Source organism: Dendropsophus ebraccatus, chromosome 1 (genome assembly GCF_027789765.1).
Source record: "Dendropsophus ebraccatus isolate aDenEbr1 chromosome 1, aDenEbr1.pat, whole genome shotgun sequence".
NCBI lineage: Eukaryota > Metazoa > Chordata > Amphibia > Anura > Hylidae > Dendropsophus > Dendropsophus ebraccatus.
The window spans coordinates 121,031,230-121,048,993 of NC_091454.1; the positions used below are offsets into that span (position 1 = coordinate 121,031,230).

A 17,764-nucleotide genomic window follows, 5' to 3' on the forward strand; every position below is an offset into this window, starting at 1 on the left:
TGCACTATAGTAGTAGTGCAGTGTATTGTAACAGTGATCAAAAGATCACAGTAATGTACACTAGTGTAAAAGTGAGAAAAAATTGCACCAAAACACACACACAAATCCCTCCAGCCCCCCCCCCCCCCCAATAATAAAAAGGCATTATATTCCCTATACATAATAAAACATTACATAAAACCACCTAAAAAACATAAAGCTTATACATGTTTGGTATCTCCACCTCCGTAACGACCCAATTTATAAAACTATTATATCGCATGACACGCGCTGTAAAAGAAAAAAAAAAAACTGCGCCAGAATTGTTGTATTTTATCAATCTGCTTTCGAAAAAGACGTAATTAACGAGATCAAAATGTCACATATATGTAATACTTGGTATCAATAAACACTACACATCTTCCTGCAAACATTGAGCCCAAAGCAAACTCTGTTGTGTAAAAGATAAGAACGCTGTGGATCTTGCAATGTGGTGACAGTTTTTATCCTTTTTTTTCAGGAAGATAGTTTCTATTGTGGTAATTATTTAAAAAAAAAACTATGCAGATTTGGAATTGACATATCTGTAGTGACCCCAAGAATACAATAATTATTTTTACTGTACGCATAATAGCATATGTTTGATATTTAAAAAAAGGAAAAATTATCATTTTTCTAATTTTTCATGATATTTTGATGTTTTTAACAAAAAAATACACAAGATAGTGACGAAATTTTGCCCTTATTATACAGTGCAATATGTCACAAAAAACGATCTCAGAATCGCTAGCATACATTAAAGGAGTACTCCAGGCACCCCCTGTAAATCTAAACTACTCCCACACTGGGGGATGGTTACTGGCTTCCTCTCTGTCACATTTCTTCCCCTTCTGGCTGCTCTCGCTGCCCCCTGCACTGTTCTCTGTTGCTGCTGATTACATCTCCAGCTTCCTGTTTGGACCAGTGCCTGTGTGCTGCATATTCCTACAGTCCCCACAATGCCTTGTTCCCCTGGCCTGCCTCTGTAAACCTCCCACCTCTTCCTCCCACCCACAAACATGCCCACAACCCCACCCTCCAACCCTAGCTCCTCTATTCCCTGCCTCCCTCCATCTACTCCCCTCCCACTGCACAGCTTGGTCCCCTACACAAGCAGTAATGGTAAATACTGACAACCCAACCCCCTTACTTGGGTGTCAAGTGAATAAACACTACAGCCACCATTGTCTACTTTTAATATGGCATGATGCTGAGGGTTGTGGTTGTGCAACCTGGAGTTGCACAGCTTGAAAAATTACTACCAGCATCTTGTCCAAGAGACAATGATGGTGGTAGTAGTTCTGAAAGCTGTGCAACTCCAGCTTGCACACATACAACCCCCACCATCATGCCATGCTGATACTTGATGATGGTGATTGTGCTTATGCAAGCTGTTGAAATCCAGTTTGCATAAAAAGAACCACCATTATCAAGTATCAGCATGGCATGGTGCGGGTGGTTGTACAGTAGCTCTGCAAACTACAGGGTTCTCCTCCAGAATGACTGAGAAGCAGAGGAGACCTCGGACTACAGATTCAGCTATAACACGTAGTCCAGCAGCTGACAGCAAGCAGCTGCAGTTCTGCTCCAGAATGACTGAGAAGCAGAGGAGGAGTTGGGCGGGCAGAGGAGAAGTGGGGCGGGTTTCCCTGTGACAGAGAGGAAATACATCACGTCTCAATAGGGCACCTGTGGAACAGCATTGAGACGTGATGTGTTTCCTTCTTCCTGAACTACTGAACTTCCTGTGGGACTTTGATTCTTTGAAAAACGGGTAACATTACAGCTGTCCTAATGAGTGTAAATGGCAATGTTATATAACTTTCCTTTGTAAGTGCAGTGTTAAATTATGTAATTTGCCCGGAGTACCCCTTTAATGCATCACGACGCTATAACTGAATTAAGTGAGACAGGTCAGATTTTGAAAATTTAGCTTGATCATGAAAGCCCAAACAAGCTGCAACATTAAGGGGTTAAGCAGATTGAAAATAACTATTTGTTTTGTTGGCAGGATCAAATGAAAAGGCAAAACCCAACACGGAAGAATTGCAGATCAAGAAAGTGAAGAAGAAAAAGAAAAAGAAACACAAAGAGGGTGAGAAACGGAAGCAGCCGAAAATGTACAGTAAATCTATTCAGACCATCTGCTCAGGACTAGTATCTGACATGGGAAAGTATGACAGCCAGGAAGCCAAAGTAGAAATTCGGGAGGCTTTTAAGGACTTTGTGGTGAAGGTGGAGGAAAAGAAGGGGGTTACAGAGAACGAATCTCCGTTTGTGTCTCTGAAGGAGCCTCGTGTTCAGCACAAGCTAAAGCGATTGGACTCTCTGGAATTCAAGCACCTCATCCACACAGAGCACCAGCCCAATGGTGGCGCATCCTTAATACATGCATACAGCAGTGAACTCTCTCACCTGTCTCCTGTGGAGATGGAAAGGTTTGCTGATGAATTTGTTGGCTTGGCGTTCAGTGAAAATGAAAATTGTGCAGCTTATTACGTTATGGGGATTGTACATGGGGCAGCTACCTATTTACCTGACCTTTTGGATTACTTTTCCTATAACTTTCCTAACTCCCCAGTCAAAATGGAGATCCTGGGGAAGAAAGACATAGAGACAACAACCATTTCCAACTTCCATGCTCAGGTAAGGTGGTGGCTTGTTCAGCTTGTCTTTTTTTGTGCTTTGTGCATGTTATTTACTGTGAATGTACAGCTGATTATACACTAATTTCGATCACAGAATCAGGGCTGTGGAGTGGGTAAGCCGCAGCTCCGACTCCTAATTATTTATACGGGACCAGCTCCCTCATAAATAGCCAATCAGACACCATGGGAGTTATTTATCACACTGGTGTAAAGTAGATCTGGCTCAGCAGCTTCTCCCTAATGTCCTACATGATCCTGGGGTAACTTCTGAGTGAATAAGATACAGAGCAGATTCTCATGTGTGTGCAGTGGATGCAGCCAGTCTTCAGCCACCATGTCCTGAAGAACTGAAAACTAGACTAGGTGGACCAGGTGGTCTTTTTCTTGGCTGCATCTATTCATAGAAGAAAATTAAAAAGATTTCTGAAGTCATATCGACTCTGTGAGTATATTGCTCCATATAATTGGAGTGCAGTGGGTTTCATTACCCGAAGTTTGCAGCTGCGTGGTGAGCCAATCACTTTTTCCTTCACATTTATCGTATATATTGGATTGCTTGTCCGGACTGGTGGAGTTCGGAAGTGTGGAGGGTGCTCATGAGCATTATAGTGCGTGTTATTTTCGTTGAATTGTCTAACTAAATATTCACCGAACACAAAGGAAAACTGCTCACAATGTTGTATACCTGTGAGGTCCGCTATAGGCCCAGATTTATCAGCTCTCTCAGCGTCCACGCTCCTGACTCATTGCTGCAGCACAGGAAGTACTTGCTTAGCTAGTGACTGGCTACAGATGCGAGCGGCGGGTTATCCGCCCCTATTCGGTAGTGTGAACCCACCCTAAAGGAGGAAATGCTTCACCCTGTGTAACTAAATGTATGTGAGAAAGCGTTTTCTTGTTTAAATAAATAAGGTCCTTAGATTGATAGAACCAAAAATATATTAATGTGGAAATTTTTAAAAAATCATATAAAAATTCAATTATTCAATTTTGAAAGATCTTTTTAACCTGGGTTCGACCCCCCAACTCTAGCTAAAACTAGCTCCGACTCCATGACTGACTCCACAGCCCTGCACAGAATAGTATTTGTTTTAGGAAAACCTCCAAAAAAAGCAACTTAAACATGTGGCATATTTTGAAAACTGGTTGCATAGTGTGCATAGGAGCTGCTTATCCTCTAGCTTGGCTTCCTTCATAACCTTTTTTTCAAATTAGAGTAACTATTAGATCCGCGCATCCAGTCTATCCCAGTTCACTTTTCTTTGTTGACTTTAAAGCAGGAGTATGCGCCAAAATCCGCCAGGTACCCAAACACCCTACCAATGTCTATTTCATGATTATTTAACCCCTTAGTGACCGCCAATACGGCTTTTTACAGCGGTCACTAAGGGTCCTCATTCTGCTGCCATCAGCTTTTTACGGCGATGGCAGAGAATAAGGCTGCGGGGCCGGGACGGCCCCCACCCCATCCCCCCAGCTAGCTGAGGGGTTGGGGCAGTGTGTGGGGTCCGTCCCGGACCCCCACCCCCTAACCGACGATCGCCGCTATTAACGTTATAGCAACGGCCGTCGGTAAAGGGGATTACCAGACCTCAGATCAGCCCCCCTAGTAGGGCGATCACTAACCCCCCTCCCCCGGCGTACCACTTCCCTCAGTGTGTATGTATAGACTGCACAGTACCACTTCCCTCAGTGTGTGTATGTATAGACTGCACAGTACCACTTCCCTCAGTGTCTGTATGTATATAGACTGCACAGTACCACTTCCCTCAGTGTCTGTATGTATATAGACTGCACAGTACCACTTCCCTCAGTGTCTGTATGTATATACACTGCACAGTACCACTTCCCTCAGTGTCTGTATGTATATACACTGCACAGTACCACTTCCCTCAGTGTGTGTATGTATAGACTGCACAGTACCACTCCCCTCAGTGTCTGTATGTATATACACTGCACAGTACCACTTCCCTCAGTGTCTGTATGTATATACACTGCACAGTACCACTTCCCTCAGTGTCTGTATGTATATACACTGCACAGTACCACTTCCCTCAGTGTCTGTATGTATATACACTGCACAGTACCACTTCCCTCAGTGTCTGTATGTATATACACTGCACAGTACCACTTCCCTCAGTGTCTGTATGTATATACACTGCACAGTACCACTTCCCTCAGTGTCTGTATGTATATACACTGCACAGTACCACTTCCCTAAGTGTGTGTGTATGTATACACTGCAAGTTGCAAGTGTCCATGTTGAACGTTTTCAAACTAAGAAAAGAGAGAATCTAAAGGAGGAGGTTGCTGCCGTGACCTCTGCACACAGTAAGTCCCGTTTAACATAACATTAATTTTACATGTTTTAAAATGTTGGTGACCAAATATTCTATTTGGCGCCTAAACTTTTTCAGGTTAGGAGCCAATGGCTCCTAGGTGAATTTTTTAGTCTGGAGCCCTGGGTTCCCCGTAATCACGCCAGATTACATGTAACCCCCCAGATTGCACGGCGCCTCTGACCCCCGCGCGGCGCCTCTTTCATTTTTACTGTCTACTTTTGAATACTTTCCTCTAATATCTGTGGGGTCAAAATGCTCACCACACCCCAAAATGAATTCTTTGAGGGGTGTACTTTCCAAAATGGAGTGTCTTATTGGGAGATTTTACTCTGCGGACACTACAGGGGCACTGCAAATGCACCTGGTGCTCAGAAACTTCTGCAGCAAAATCTGCATTGAAAATGCTGATTGGCGCTCCTTCCCTTCTGAGCCCGGCTGTGTGCCCATGCAGTTGTTTATGCCCACATATGCAGTACCATTGTACTCAGGAGAACCTGCGTTACATATATTTGGGTGACATTTCTCTCCTGTTCCTCGTGAAATTGAGAAATTTCAAACTAAAGGAACATATTATTGGAAAAATTTGAGTTTTTAATTTTTACTGTCTAATTTTGAATACTTTCCTCTAATACCTGTGGGGTCAAAATGGTCACCACACACAAAGATGAATTCTTTGAGGGGTGCACTTTCCAAAATGGGGTGACTTATGGCAAGATTTTACTCTGATGGCACTACAGGGGCACTGCAAACGCACCTGGTGCTCGAAAACGTCTGCAGCAAAATCAGCATTGAAAAAGCTATTTGGCGCTCCTTCCCTTCTGAGCCCCGCTGTGTGCCCATACAGTGGTTTACGCCCACATATGGGGTACCATTGTACTCAGGAGAACCTGCGTTACAAATTTTGGCGTACTTTTTTTCTCTTGTTCCTCGTGAAATTGAGAAATTTCAAACTAAACAAACATATTATTGGAAGAATTTGAGTTTTTCATTTTTACTGTCTTCTTTTGAATACTTTCCTGTAATACCTGTGGGGTCAAAATGGTCACCACACACCAAGATTAATTCTTTGAGGGGTGCACTTTCCCAAATGGGGTGACTTATGGGGGGTTTTCTCTCTGCTGAAACTACAGGGGCACTGCAAACGCACCTGGCGCTCAGAAACTTCTTCAGCAAAATCTGCATTGGAAAAGCTAATTGGCGCTCCCTTCCTTCTGAGCCCGGCTGTGTGCCCAAACAGTGGTTTACGCCCACATATGGGGTACCGTTGTACTCAAGAGAACCTGCGTTACAAATTTTGGGGTGCATTTTCTCTCATGTTCCTTTTGAAAATGAGAAACTTTAATCTAAATGTATATATTATTGGAAAATTTTAATTTTCCATTTTTTTACTGCCTAATTGTGAATACTTTCCTCCAGCCCCTGTAGGGTTAAAATGCTCATTATACCCCTAGATTAATTCTTTAAGGTGTGTAGTTTCCAAAATGGGGTCACTTATGGGGGTTTTCAGGATACCAGACTTCTAAATTTATTTAAAAAAAGAACTGGTCCCTAAAAAAATCAGTTTTGAAAACTTTCACGAAAATGTGATAATTTTGCTGATAAATTTCTAAGCCCCATAACACCCTAAAAAAGTAAAATATGTTTACCAAATTATGCCAGAATAAAGACATATTGGTAATGTGACTTAGTAACTAATTTATGTGCTACGACGTTCTTTTTTTAGAAGCAGAGAATTTCAAAGTTCATAAAATGCTAATTTTTTAAATTTTTCATGATATTTTGATGTTTTTCACAAAAAACACACAAAGTAGTGACCAAATTTTGCCACTAACATAAAGTGCCATATGTGACGAAAAAACAGTCTCAGAATCGCTAGCATACGTTAAAGTATCACTGAGCTATAAGAGCATAAAGTGAGACAGGTCAGATTTTGAAAAATTAGCCTGGTCATTAAGGCCAAAACTAGCTGCAGCACGAAGGGGTTAAGAAGACTAATAAGACGAATAAGTTGTCGGCAAACAGAGCCACACAAACCTTCTTTCTCCCGACTCTAATACCCTCTATGTCCTGTGCAGCCTGTAAGGACCTGGATAGTGGCTCTATTGCTAAATTAACCCCTTCAAGACAGAGCCCTTTGATGCACAAATGTCCAGGTCAGATTAATGCAGTGTTCCTCCCCACCTTCTAAGAGCCATAGCGCTTTTATTTTTCTACCTACAGGGCTCTAGTTTTTATTAATATAATATTGGTGTAACAGAGAAATTTTGATTGCTTTTTATAAATTTTTGTGATTTATAATTGAATAAAATCAGCAATCCTGGTGCGTTTTTTTCCCCCCGCTTACGCCGTTCACCTTGCAGGAACAATAATGTTATATTTTATTAGATCTGACAATTCCGCACGCTACGATATGTAATATGTTTATTTTTTTTAATATTTTTATAATGGGCAAGGGGGTATTTTAAACTTTTATTGGGAGGTGGGTTTATAAGGGTTTAATACTTTTAAAAACTTTTATTACACTTTTTTTTTTTTTTACACACTTATTCACTGTAAAAGATGCAATCATTAGATTTCATATACTGATCTATGCTATGCCATAGCATAGATCAGTGTTATCGGCGATCTATGTATTGAGCCTGCCTGAGAGCAGACTTTATACATGGATCACCCATCCGACAGGATGGAGGTAAGGAGCTTACCCCCACCTGTCAGCACATGCGATCGGTACCCCCGCAGCATGGCTGTGGGGGTACTGATCGCTCAGTGACAGATGTTTGATCTGTCACTGAGCACCTGACTCTGACAGCTGTCTCTCATTACCTCCGGCCCCGGACACTGATGTGAGCGGGATCGCTCTTATCAGTGCAGGAATGTATATATACATTCCTACTGCACGGGGCATGTGCAGACGGGATGGGGTTAAAGAGCAATGGGGACAACTGGCAGCCCTGATGGGTCACTTTATAAAGAGGAAAAGATGGAGATAGAAAACCTGGGATATGAACCATAGCTAGGGGACCCATATAGAGGCTCTTAATATATGATAGAAGGGGACCTGTAAATCCCATTGCCCCCATTTCCCCCAACATCCATCCCCAGTTTACATTATCAAAAACTTTTTCTGCATTAATAGAGAGGAGAGCTGGGGATGAATGTGACTGGGGTCTGAGACGGACTTCGTCCATCACGGCCAATACCTTTCTGATGTTCATAACCAATGCTACCCTTTAAGAGTCCCACTTGTGCCGGAGAAATGAGAGTTGGCTGTATTAACGACAACCTATCAGCCGTTAGGATCTTTGTCTGGCTTTAGGAGCACTTTTATATAAGCCGTATTTGAAGACCCAGGCACTGGCGTGCCCTCAAGATATGTCTGAAATAGGGACAACAAAGGTGTGGACACTCGCTTAGGATTTTGTAGAAATCGCCTGAGAACCCATCAGGTCCCGGCGCCTTGTTAGAGTTAAGTTTTTTTTTTATAACTGCCAAAATGTCTTCCTTCAGATGGTGTTTCTGTGCACCATGTGGGAGAAAGCAGTCTAGAGAGAATGTCTCAGAGGAGGCCTGGTAGAGGCTAGCTCTGTTTTTCATCTGCTTTTTTGATGAATGTAAATCAGTATTAACACTGGAAAGGACTGCACTGTATATAATGGAGTCTTACAGAAGCTGGCCAAATACAGAGGAAACATTGTCCAGACCCCTCATATAACAAGAGAATTTTTCATTTTCTAGTAATACATATGCTGCTGTTTTGCAGGGTGTTTCTATATATAGGTTTCTGATTCACAGATTTGGATTATTTTCAAAAATGTTGAATGTAAACCTTGACACGATCTGGGTCATGTCAAGGCTTTTCAAAGCACTAGTGTTTGGAAGAAATAGAAGCCCTGAAATGATGATGTTAAAGTAAATCTGCCACCCAGAAAATCAATCTACTGGTATTGTTTGATAGAATGTGATAGGATGATGTCTCCGTGGTAGTGTTTTATTATTATTTGTTAGTATTTTTTAGTTTTTTTTTTTTTTGGGGGGGGGGGGGGGGGGGCCTTTAAATGTTGAGCAGGTGAGGCCATGGTTTGTTGTGCTCTAGGGCCGCAATCCCTCTGTGCTACCCTCCCACCCTCTTAATCCTTGACACAGATGTGGCTCAACCTACATTACTGAGCCCCCTCAAAGTGTGGCCATGTGCTTTTGTTTCGCATATGGGGGAAGATGCTGTGAGCTACAGAATCTGATACCTTTGTCAGACTCTTGCTGTGCCTGCACTGCTACAGCAACAGATCTCTCTCCATAATGTCAATGTGCCACTGAAATAAATAATACGCACTAACCTCCCCGACTTCAGTGCTGATGCCAGCATACTGACGCTTCCTGGTATGAGTGGGGAATTTGGGATGTACAATGAAGCTATACTGAAATCCAGGTCCAGTCTCCTAAAGGCGGCTTTTTAGCCTTCTGCAGGTTGAAAAAAGTGACTAAACGCCTCCCCGCCTTGCCATGCCCCTCCAAGCCCAAGCTCCCACCAAACTCCCCTTCCCCACCCATCAGGCAAGCAGAGCATACGCCAGGCAGAAGGGGCGAATCTGCGTCTTCTCCCTGGTGTACGCCCCCGGCCTTAACGTTCGTAAATGTCCCCCTATGTGTCCATCAATCACTTGACTGCCTGCCCCCTAAGCACGCAGATGTATGTCAATTGCAAACTTGCCATTATATAAATAAATACATTTATATAAAATTTTTATTTATTGGTTATAATCTGATACTGAAACATGCTTTAAAAGTGTAATGATGGGGTTCATACATTCCTCTCTGCTTACTGGTGTCGTCCTGTCTTCTCCACTTTCTTCAGCCGCTGGCGTGACTTTAGAGTGGTTCTAAAGTGACACGCTGCTCAGCCATTCACTTGCTGTGGTGGTTCTGTCTCAGCTTATTGGTTGAGTGACTTCTCACAGCAAAAAGGAGTACCCCAAGAGAAAAAGCATATGTACAAAAAAGGTAGCACATCAAGAAATTCTTTATTAAATAGCAAATAACAAGGCACACGATGTATACAAATACAGGAGCAATAAAACTAGGGAGACAAGCCCTAGATACCACTCTACATTAAAAACATTAAAATGTCAACATTAGTCCTGCTGGTGTCCCAGCCAGGATTCCTCAACCAACCTGACCCCGGACAGCAGCACACGAACTGTGAAAACAAAATCAAACACAAAGCCTATCCAGAAAGCAAAGTTATGCATTGATAAATCATTAAAAAAAAGGGCCCATTTACTCAGAAAGATTATCTGCCAAAGATTTGAAGCCAAAGCCAGAAACAGACTATAAACAGAGATCAAGTCATAAAGGAAAGCCTGAGATTTTTCCTCTTTTCAAATCCATTCCTGGCTTTGGCTTCAAATCTTTGGCAGATAATCTGTCAGATAATCTTTCTGTGTAAATGGGCCCTTATAGAAAAAAAGAGTTCACCATGTGCAGTCCTAAATAAACAGGGTGTCAGGTGGGAGCAGAGAACACCTCACGCGTGCTGCCGTACCCGGCTTCTTCGAGGATGTCATCCCTGCTTTTTCTCTTGGGGTATGGTGTTCTTTATATGCATTGTTTTAGCACTCAGGTTTATTAGGTGGTGCCCACTAAACCTTTTTGTTTGAGCAAAAAGCAGTAGACACTGGGGGCGTAGAGAGGTAATACAGTGGTGCCTTGGTTTAAGAGTAACTTGGTTTAAGAGTGTTTTGCAAGAAGAGCTCACAGTTTTTCAAAATTGTGACTTGGCTTAAGAGCATTGCTTTGGTTTAAGAGCTCCTGGTATTGGGTGGGAGCGTGAGTGGGGGAGGGGCATGGCCTGCATAGCGGGGTCTGCAGCACAGTACTCTGACCCAGGAAGTCTCTTTCACCTTCCAATTTATAGCAGATCCACTTCAGGCTGGGGCTTGCATCAGGGGACAGGACTGTGGGGGTAATCTCTTTATATCTTTAACCCCTCTCTCCCCGGACAGAGAGTGCTGCTATACTGTGTCCACATCTGCCCTGCTCATTCCTTCATGCTCCCTGCAGTCTCTATCAGTCCTTGTGTTTCCCATCCTGTCCATTCCTGCTATAATGTGCTTGCACTCACTCAGCTATACACACTGCTGCTATGATGATTATAAAATGATTTTTGGGGTGTGGAACCAATTGTCTACATTTCAATGATTTCTTATGGGAAAATTTGCTTTGGTATAAGAGTGGATTTGGATTACAAGCAGTCACGGAACGAATTATGCTCGTAATCCAAGGCACCACTGTATATGAATTTTAATATTTTCTTTACACTGTCATCAGCTGTCGGCCACGCATTGCTATAACATGCAGCAATGCACGGCTGGCAGCCAATGATTTTAGGTCAGGACCTAAAGCCATATTCAGCTGATGATCGTTCTCTTTATAACATGGTGCAATGATCTGCTGAATCTGCCTGATTTGGCAGATTGTCTCTCCAGGTAATAGGGCCTTAGGCCTTATTCACACGTTCCGTAATTTACGGATCCGTATTTCCGTATCTGAGTTAGTGCACATTGAAGTCTATTGGGCTATTCACACGATCAGTAGCAGAAATGGATGAAAATCAATCCGTAAAAAAAAAGACATGTCCTAGTGCGGACCCTTTTTTTTTTTGCGGATCCTCTCATTGAAATCAATTGGTTACGGATTGTTTACGGATTGTAACATGTTGGCATCCGTATTTCTGCAAAAAAATCCAGATGAAGTGCATTGAAAATCAATGAGTAGTAAAAAAATGGAAATACGGATGGAATACGGATGTCCAATCTGCAATTTCTCACGGGTTGTTTCAGGACCAGAAAAAAATACTGAACGTGTGCATAAGGCCTTAGGGTTGGTGTTACCAATGTTTAATTTTTCTGTACATTGGCTGTCCAGCTCCTGGGATATATCCAGCCCGATCTTAGAACCTATGCACTTTTTCTTTTCTAGGTAAAGAGGACGTATTCTCATGGTACTTACAGAGCAGGTGCAATGAGGCAGATCAGCCTGGTGGGAGCAGTTGATGAAGAAGTAGGAGATTACTTCCCAGAATTCCTAGACATGTTAGAAGCATCTCCTTTCCTGAAGGTAAGAGAACTTTGTGCATCATATTCGTCCTCTGCTTGTCTTACTATGTTTACCATCAGAAGTAAGTGTTAGCCTTAAGAGATTTGGGGGTTGGCAGCACTTGATCAGCAGTTATTTATGGCAATAACATGGCCACATGCCTGAGCCATAGGCAACAATAAGAGGACATTGAGCTACTTGATGTGTTTTTGTGTGTGTGTGTGATCTTTTATCTCTCTCAAAGGATATATGTGTTTTCAGGGTAAAGTCCTAAATAGAATAGCAGAAATTGATAAGTGTTCTTTGTACTTAAACTGATATTCTATTATGCTATTTATATTGGGAAGATGCACTTTGCAACATTTCTCTTTATACCTCTTTCTAAGGAATCATCCTCATGCCATTTCACATCATTTATGTAGTTTTGATGTTTATGAACTAAATTAGATACATCCATCACTGTAGAGAATGTGTTTAATTCCTTGAAATACCCATTTTCTAATGTTTGATTTCATGTTTAACAGCAATTGTGTAGAAACTGACTGTGTCAAACTTTCACTTGAATGACAGCGAACTTTGCCTTGGGGGACTCATTCAAGCCTTGAGTTAAAGAGCCGCAAAGAGAGTGATGATGGTCCTATAATGTGGGTGCGCCCAGGGGAACAGATGATTCCTGTGACTGATATGCCAAAGTCTCCTTTTAAAAGAAAAAGGTACAAATCATAATCTGCCAAGCCCTTCTAGTCTGTGTGATTAGGGTAATTTTTTTATGTTCTCAGCAAATCTACACTTTTGGTGGCACATGTTTTAAAGATAGGTGATGCATGTCGTTAGTGGGAAAAACCCTTAAGGGTGCGTTCACATGTATGCTGCAGATCTGCTTCAGATCCTGTACGTGTGAACGCATCTTCAAGGAATATTGACAGGTTTTCGGAATTTCTGTTATTAAAAATCAGCATAATTCATCGGAATGGTGGGGGTTTGGCTGTAAGCACGTAGATTTCTACAAGCTCCTTTCAGATGAATAGGATGGTTTCAGAAACTACTTAGATTCTATAACAGGATTCTTCTCAGGGTCTGGAGTTTAATTTATTTTATTTAAAGGACAACTCCCGTGCTAAGAAAACCCCCCCAAAAATAATTAGAAACATAGTTTATATACTTATCATCCCTCCTGAGCTGTTACTGTTTGAATTTTCCACCGTCTGCACACCCCCTGATTTCCATTCTTGTCTTCATTTCTTCCTTACTTCCTGGTTTCAGCTTCCCTATGACGTTGCAAGTGCCTGCCCCTCCATTCACTTCAACTCTTATCATACACTAAACATGACCCCCTCTTACTCTCTTCCGTCAGGCTGCTGTATAATCACACAGGTTGTCAGTCCCTGCACTGAAGCTGCACACACATACTTTCACTTTTGTAATGCAGTGTACATTGCAAAGTGACATCGGCAGGATGGCCGTCCCTAATTAGGTCAGGGCAGCAGGGGAGAGATAAGACGGGGGTCTGTCACAGAGGGAAGATAAACAAGTGACAGGAGTCCACTCGGCAGCAGGAGAGAGTGTGGGGGGAGGGGGGGCTGCCTATGTGCTGGGAGTCCCTCAGGGAGAGAAGATAAGCAAGTGACATGACTCAGATGGCTTGCAGTTGCTCAGCCAATGGGAGCTGAGCAAGCAGAGTCACCTGACAAAGCAGGGGAGGGGGAGGCTGGTGTAACAGGAACTAGAGCAGCCCTCCTGCTGATGACTCATTGTCACAAGAAGTAGCTGAGAGAAGAGCCTGGTGACAGTAATTAGGTATGTGTGAGTTTTCCTGCACTTCCTGGTGAAGGGGGTTTCAGGGGGGAAAAGATAGGGAAGGGAGGCAGATAGAGGATTGAAGCACTTAATGCTGGGTTTACACGGAGCGATAATTTGCCCATTCGATCGTTTAGCGATTTTGAAGCAACGATTTGGTTTTTATAACTATCAGCGTTTAGACAAATAAATCGTTAGAAAATTCGTAAGAAAGATCGTTAATGCGATAATTTTTAAGATCGCTTAAGCCCATCTTTTACATAGGGTGAATCTTTGAAAGACTGTTTACACGAAACGATCTGCGAATTTTTAGCGAACGATGAACGACGATTTAAGAACATGTTGAAAGATCAAAATAAACGATTTTTCGCTCATCGCTTGATCGTTTGCTGTGTTTACACGGAACGATTATCGCTCAAATGCGATCGTTGTAAAAATTCGAACGATAATCGCTCCATGTAAACACAGCATAACACAGTTATATAAGTTTGTAATGTGCTTCAATTACTGGGAAAAAGTTTTTTGTGGAAGTTGTCCTTTTAAGTTCTTTTAATTGAAAATTTTAGTGGAAGAAAAATATAATAAAACGTGTGGGTCTGGCATCTTGTTAGTTTCCAGCACTAATGCTGAGGAGTTAATATGTATGTAAGCATCTATTCACACTAGGCAAATTAAGTGTGCGCTCCACTGCTATAATACTCCTACTAAGATTAAAGCAAATGTACCATCAGATTTTACGCTCTAAGTTTTTTATTTGAATAGACCAGCATCAGCACGGAGATGCCTGTGCCGCTGTCCTTTTTTGAACCGCAGCCCAGTTCCCGCGCATGGCTTTGGTCTATTCCCAGGCACTGGCCTGGTCTGAAGCACTGGCCCCCAGTGTCACGATAGTCCGACTCTCTGTACCTGGGTATAGACTGTCCCTGTGCCTGGGAACTGGGCTGCGGTTCAAAAAAAGACCGCAGCACTGGCATCCCTGCGACGGTGTCGGTCTATTCATATTAAAAAAAACAAAAAAAAAAAAAACGTATTCTCTCCTGTACCTCTGGAGAGTAGGAAATAAAAATGTAGCAAATGGTAGAAAGGTCCTCAAAGTGAGAAGCAGTAATGCCTAGACAGTGGTGATAGATATTGAACATTTAGATTCAAAATAAACATTTAGGTAAAAGTAGACATATAGATTTGTCCCCAAATTGGTGTATAAAATTAAAAATATCGCAAAAAAATGGTAAAAGTGGGAAAATAAATAATAAAATTATATGTTGTGTGCATGGAGTAAAAATAACAAATGAAAAGTAAATATTAGTTGAAAATATTTAAAGAGACTTTGTACCCACAATCTGACCCCCTCAAACTACTTGTACCTTCGGATAGCTGCTTTTAATCCAAGATCTGTCCTGGGGTCCGTTCAGCAGGTGATGCAGTTATTGTCCTTAAAAAACAACTTGTAAACTTGCAGCCCTGTGTCAAATTTGTGTGGCCTAGAGTACCCATGTCCTAGGCTTTTACCGCCTCTCCGTCCTGCCTCCCCGCCCTCTTCACCATTAGGAATGCCCCTAGAACAGTTTCTCCTAAACCTTACCTGTTGGAACACTGGATCGTTAAGGCTCCTGTGCAGTATTCAGACACGTGATGAATGGGAAAAATCCTTCCCAGGGACATTCATAATGTTGAGAGGGACAGAGAGGCGGTGCAGGCCTAGAGCATTGGTACTCTAGGCCACACCAATTTGACACAGGGCTGCAAGTTTAAAATGTATTTTTAGGGCAATAACTGCATCACTGCCAAATGGACCCCAGGACAGATCTTTGATTAAAAGCAGCTATCCGACGGTACAAGTGGTTTTAGGGGGTTCAGATTGTGGGTACAGAGTCACTTGTATGGTATGTAGTCCACAACCACTTGGCTGGTATTAAAAATGTCACTTGCCTTAGTATTTGGTACAATAATTGTATCAGGCTGTCATGACTTACTGGAATTTTATACGTTAAGGGGTTAATGATGCAACCCTTTTAATTTTGTTATATAACTGTCATATCAGACAACCAAGCTCTCCTACAGTGTCTTTAGGTGTGAAGTAATTGTCACTGCCTTTAAAGGGGTTGTCCGGCGATAAAAAATTATTCACAGAATAACACACATTACAAAGTTATACAACTTTGTAATGTATGTTATGTCTGTGAATGGCCCCCTTCCCCGTGTTTCCCCCCACCCACGCTAGACCCGGAAGTGTGGTGCATTATACTCACCGCATCTCGTGTCGTCCACGGTCTCCGATCCTCAGCAGTGACGTCTTCTTCGGGAGGCCGGCGGATCTTCCCGAGTGCCGGCGGCCCTCTGCAGCGTCATCCGAAGCTCAGCCGCGATTGGCTGAGCATAACTGTGCTCAGCCAATCGCGGCTGAGCAGCTGATGACGTGGCCGCGTCATCAGCCGCGATTGGCTGAGCACAGTTATGCTCAGCCAATCGCGGCTGAGCTTCGGATGACGCTGCAGAGGGCGGCCGGCACTCGGGAAGATCCGCCGGCCTCCCGAAGAAGACGTCACTGCTGAGGATCGGAGACCGTGGTCGGCACGTGACAGGTAATGTATAGCGCACCACACTTCCGGGTACACGGGTGGGGGTGGTGGGACACGGGGAAGGGGGCCATTCACAGACATAACATACATTACAAAGTTGTATAACTTTGTAATGTGTGTTATTCTGTGAATAATTTTTTATCGCCGGACAACCCCTTTAAAGATTTTTTATAGATATGAGGACAAGAATGATATGACTATAAAGATCTCCTTTTTATTCTTTCACCAGAACCACCAATGAAATTAAAAATCTTCAGTACCTACCTCGAGCTAGTGAGCCTCGGGAAATGTTGTTTGAAGATAGGACAAGAGCACATGCGGATCATATAGGGCAAGGCTTTGAGCGTCAGACCACGGCAGCTGTAGGTGTACTAAAGGCTGTCCATTGTGGAGAATGGTAAGTCATGCCAACTTCTCTTCCCCTTTCTATGATTTGTTGCTAACTATACATTCATGATGCACTCTGTACAAATCCTGCATAGTGTAAGCAAACATGTAATATAGAATACATTGCTCCCTTGTGTTCCCCCACAGCTATAGTTGTCCTATGTTAACCTTAACAGACCCTTTGAAGAACATCTGAGCGGTACCTATAACCCCCTTTGGGCCAAGCTGTGCCCTGTTGCCACTATTATGTTTTTTTTTTTTTTTTTTACTGAGAAATGTTACAAATGCTAGGATTAGAAACACATAGCACCACTCCTGTCCTCAGGTTATTACAGTTCACATTCATTCACTTCAATAAAACTTACAGTACCACACACAGTGATGACAAGAATCGTGCTGTTTCTGGAAACAAGCACTAAGTTTTTCTAATCCTGGATAACCCTTTTAAGGAAATGTGATGCACAGGGTGCTGGTTTACACTGTTCCATTGTTATGTGCATGCATATATCTTGTCAGTGCCCCATACAGCAATGACACAAATGTCCCTTAGGGCGGTATTAGATGGCCCAATCAATAGTAAACAAGTGCTCTATTATTATGCAGCAAGGGATGCAGGGAGATCATTAGTGATTTCTGTGCAGCCCTTGCTTTAAAAGTGTGCAATAATAAAGATCATGCATTACCTCTCTACGATCCCCGGTGTCTTCCTGTCCTCTCCCAGACAGGATTGGCTAAGCGGCTCGTCACTTCAGAGACTGGCTCTGAAGTTGCATCGGTGGCTGCAGATAGCAGGCGAGTAGACAGGAAGACATCAGGGAGCATGGAGAGGTAATGTATGAAATTTTCTTTATGCAGTCATCAGCCACGCATCACTGTTACATGTAGCGATGCACAGACGATG

The 17,764-nt window shown here is 42.7% G+C and overlaps 1 protein-coding gene across 2 annotated transcripts in view; it reads left to right on the top strand.

Moving 5' to 3' along the window:
• The window catches only part of RSBN1L (round spermatid basic protein 1 like), a 68,651-nt gene that overhangs the window by 32,109 nt on the left and 18,778 nt on the right, over positions 1–17,764 (top strand). For both annotated transcript variants that reach the window (XM_069978102.1, XM_069978110.1), the window contains 4 exons: positions 2,030–2,664; positions 11,984–12,121; positions 12,671–12,813; positions 16,706–16,873. In XM_069978102.1, coding sequence (XP_069834203.1) covers positions 2,030–2,664; positions 11,984–12,121; positions 12,671–12,813; positions 16,706–16,873 — 1,084 coding nt within the window. The remainder of the gene's footprint in view (positions 1–2,029; positions 2,665–11,983; positions 12,122–12,670; positions 12,814–16,705; positions 16,874–17,764) is intronic.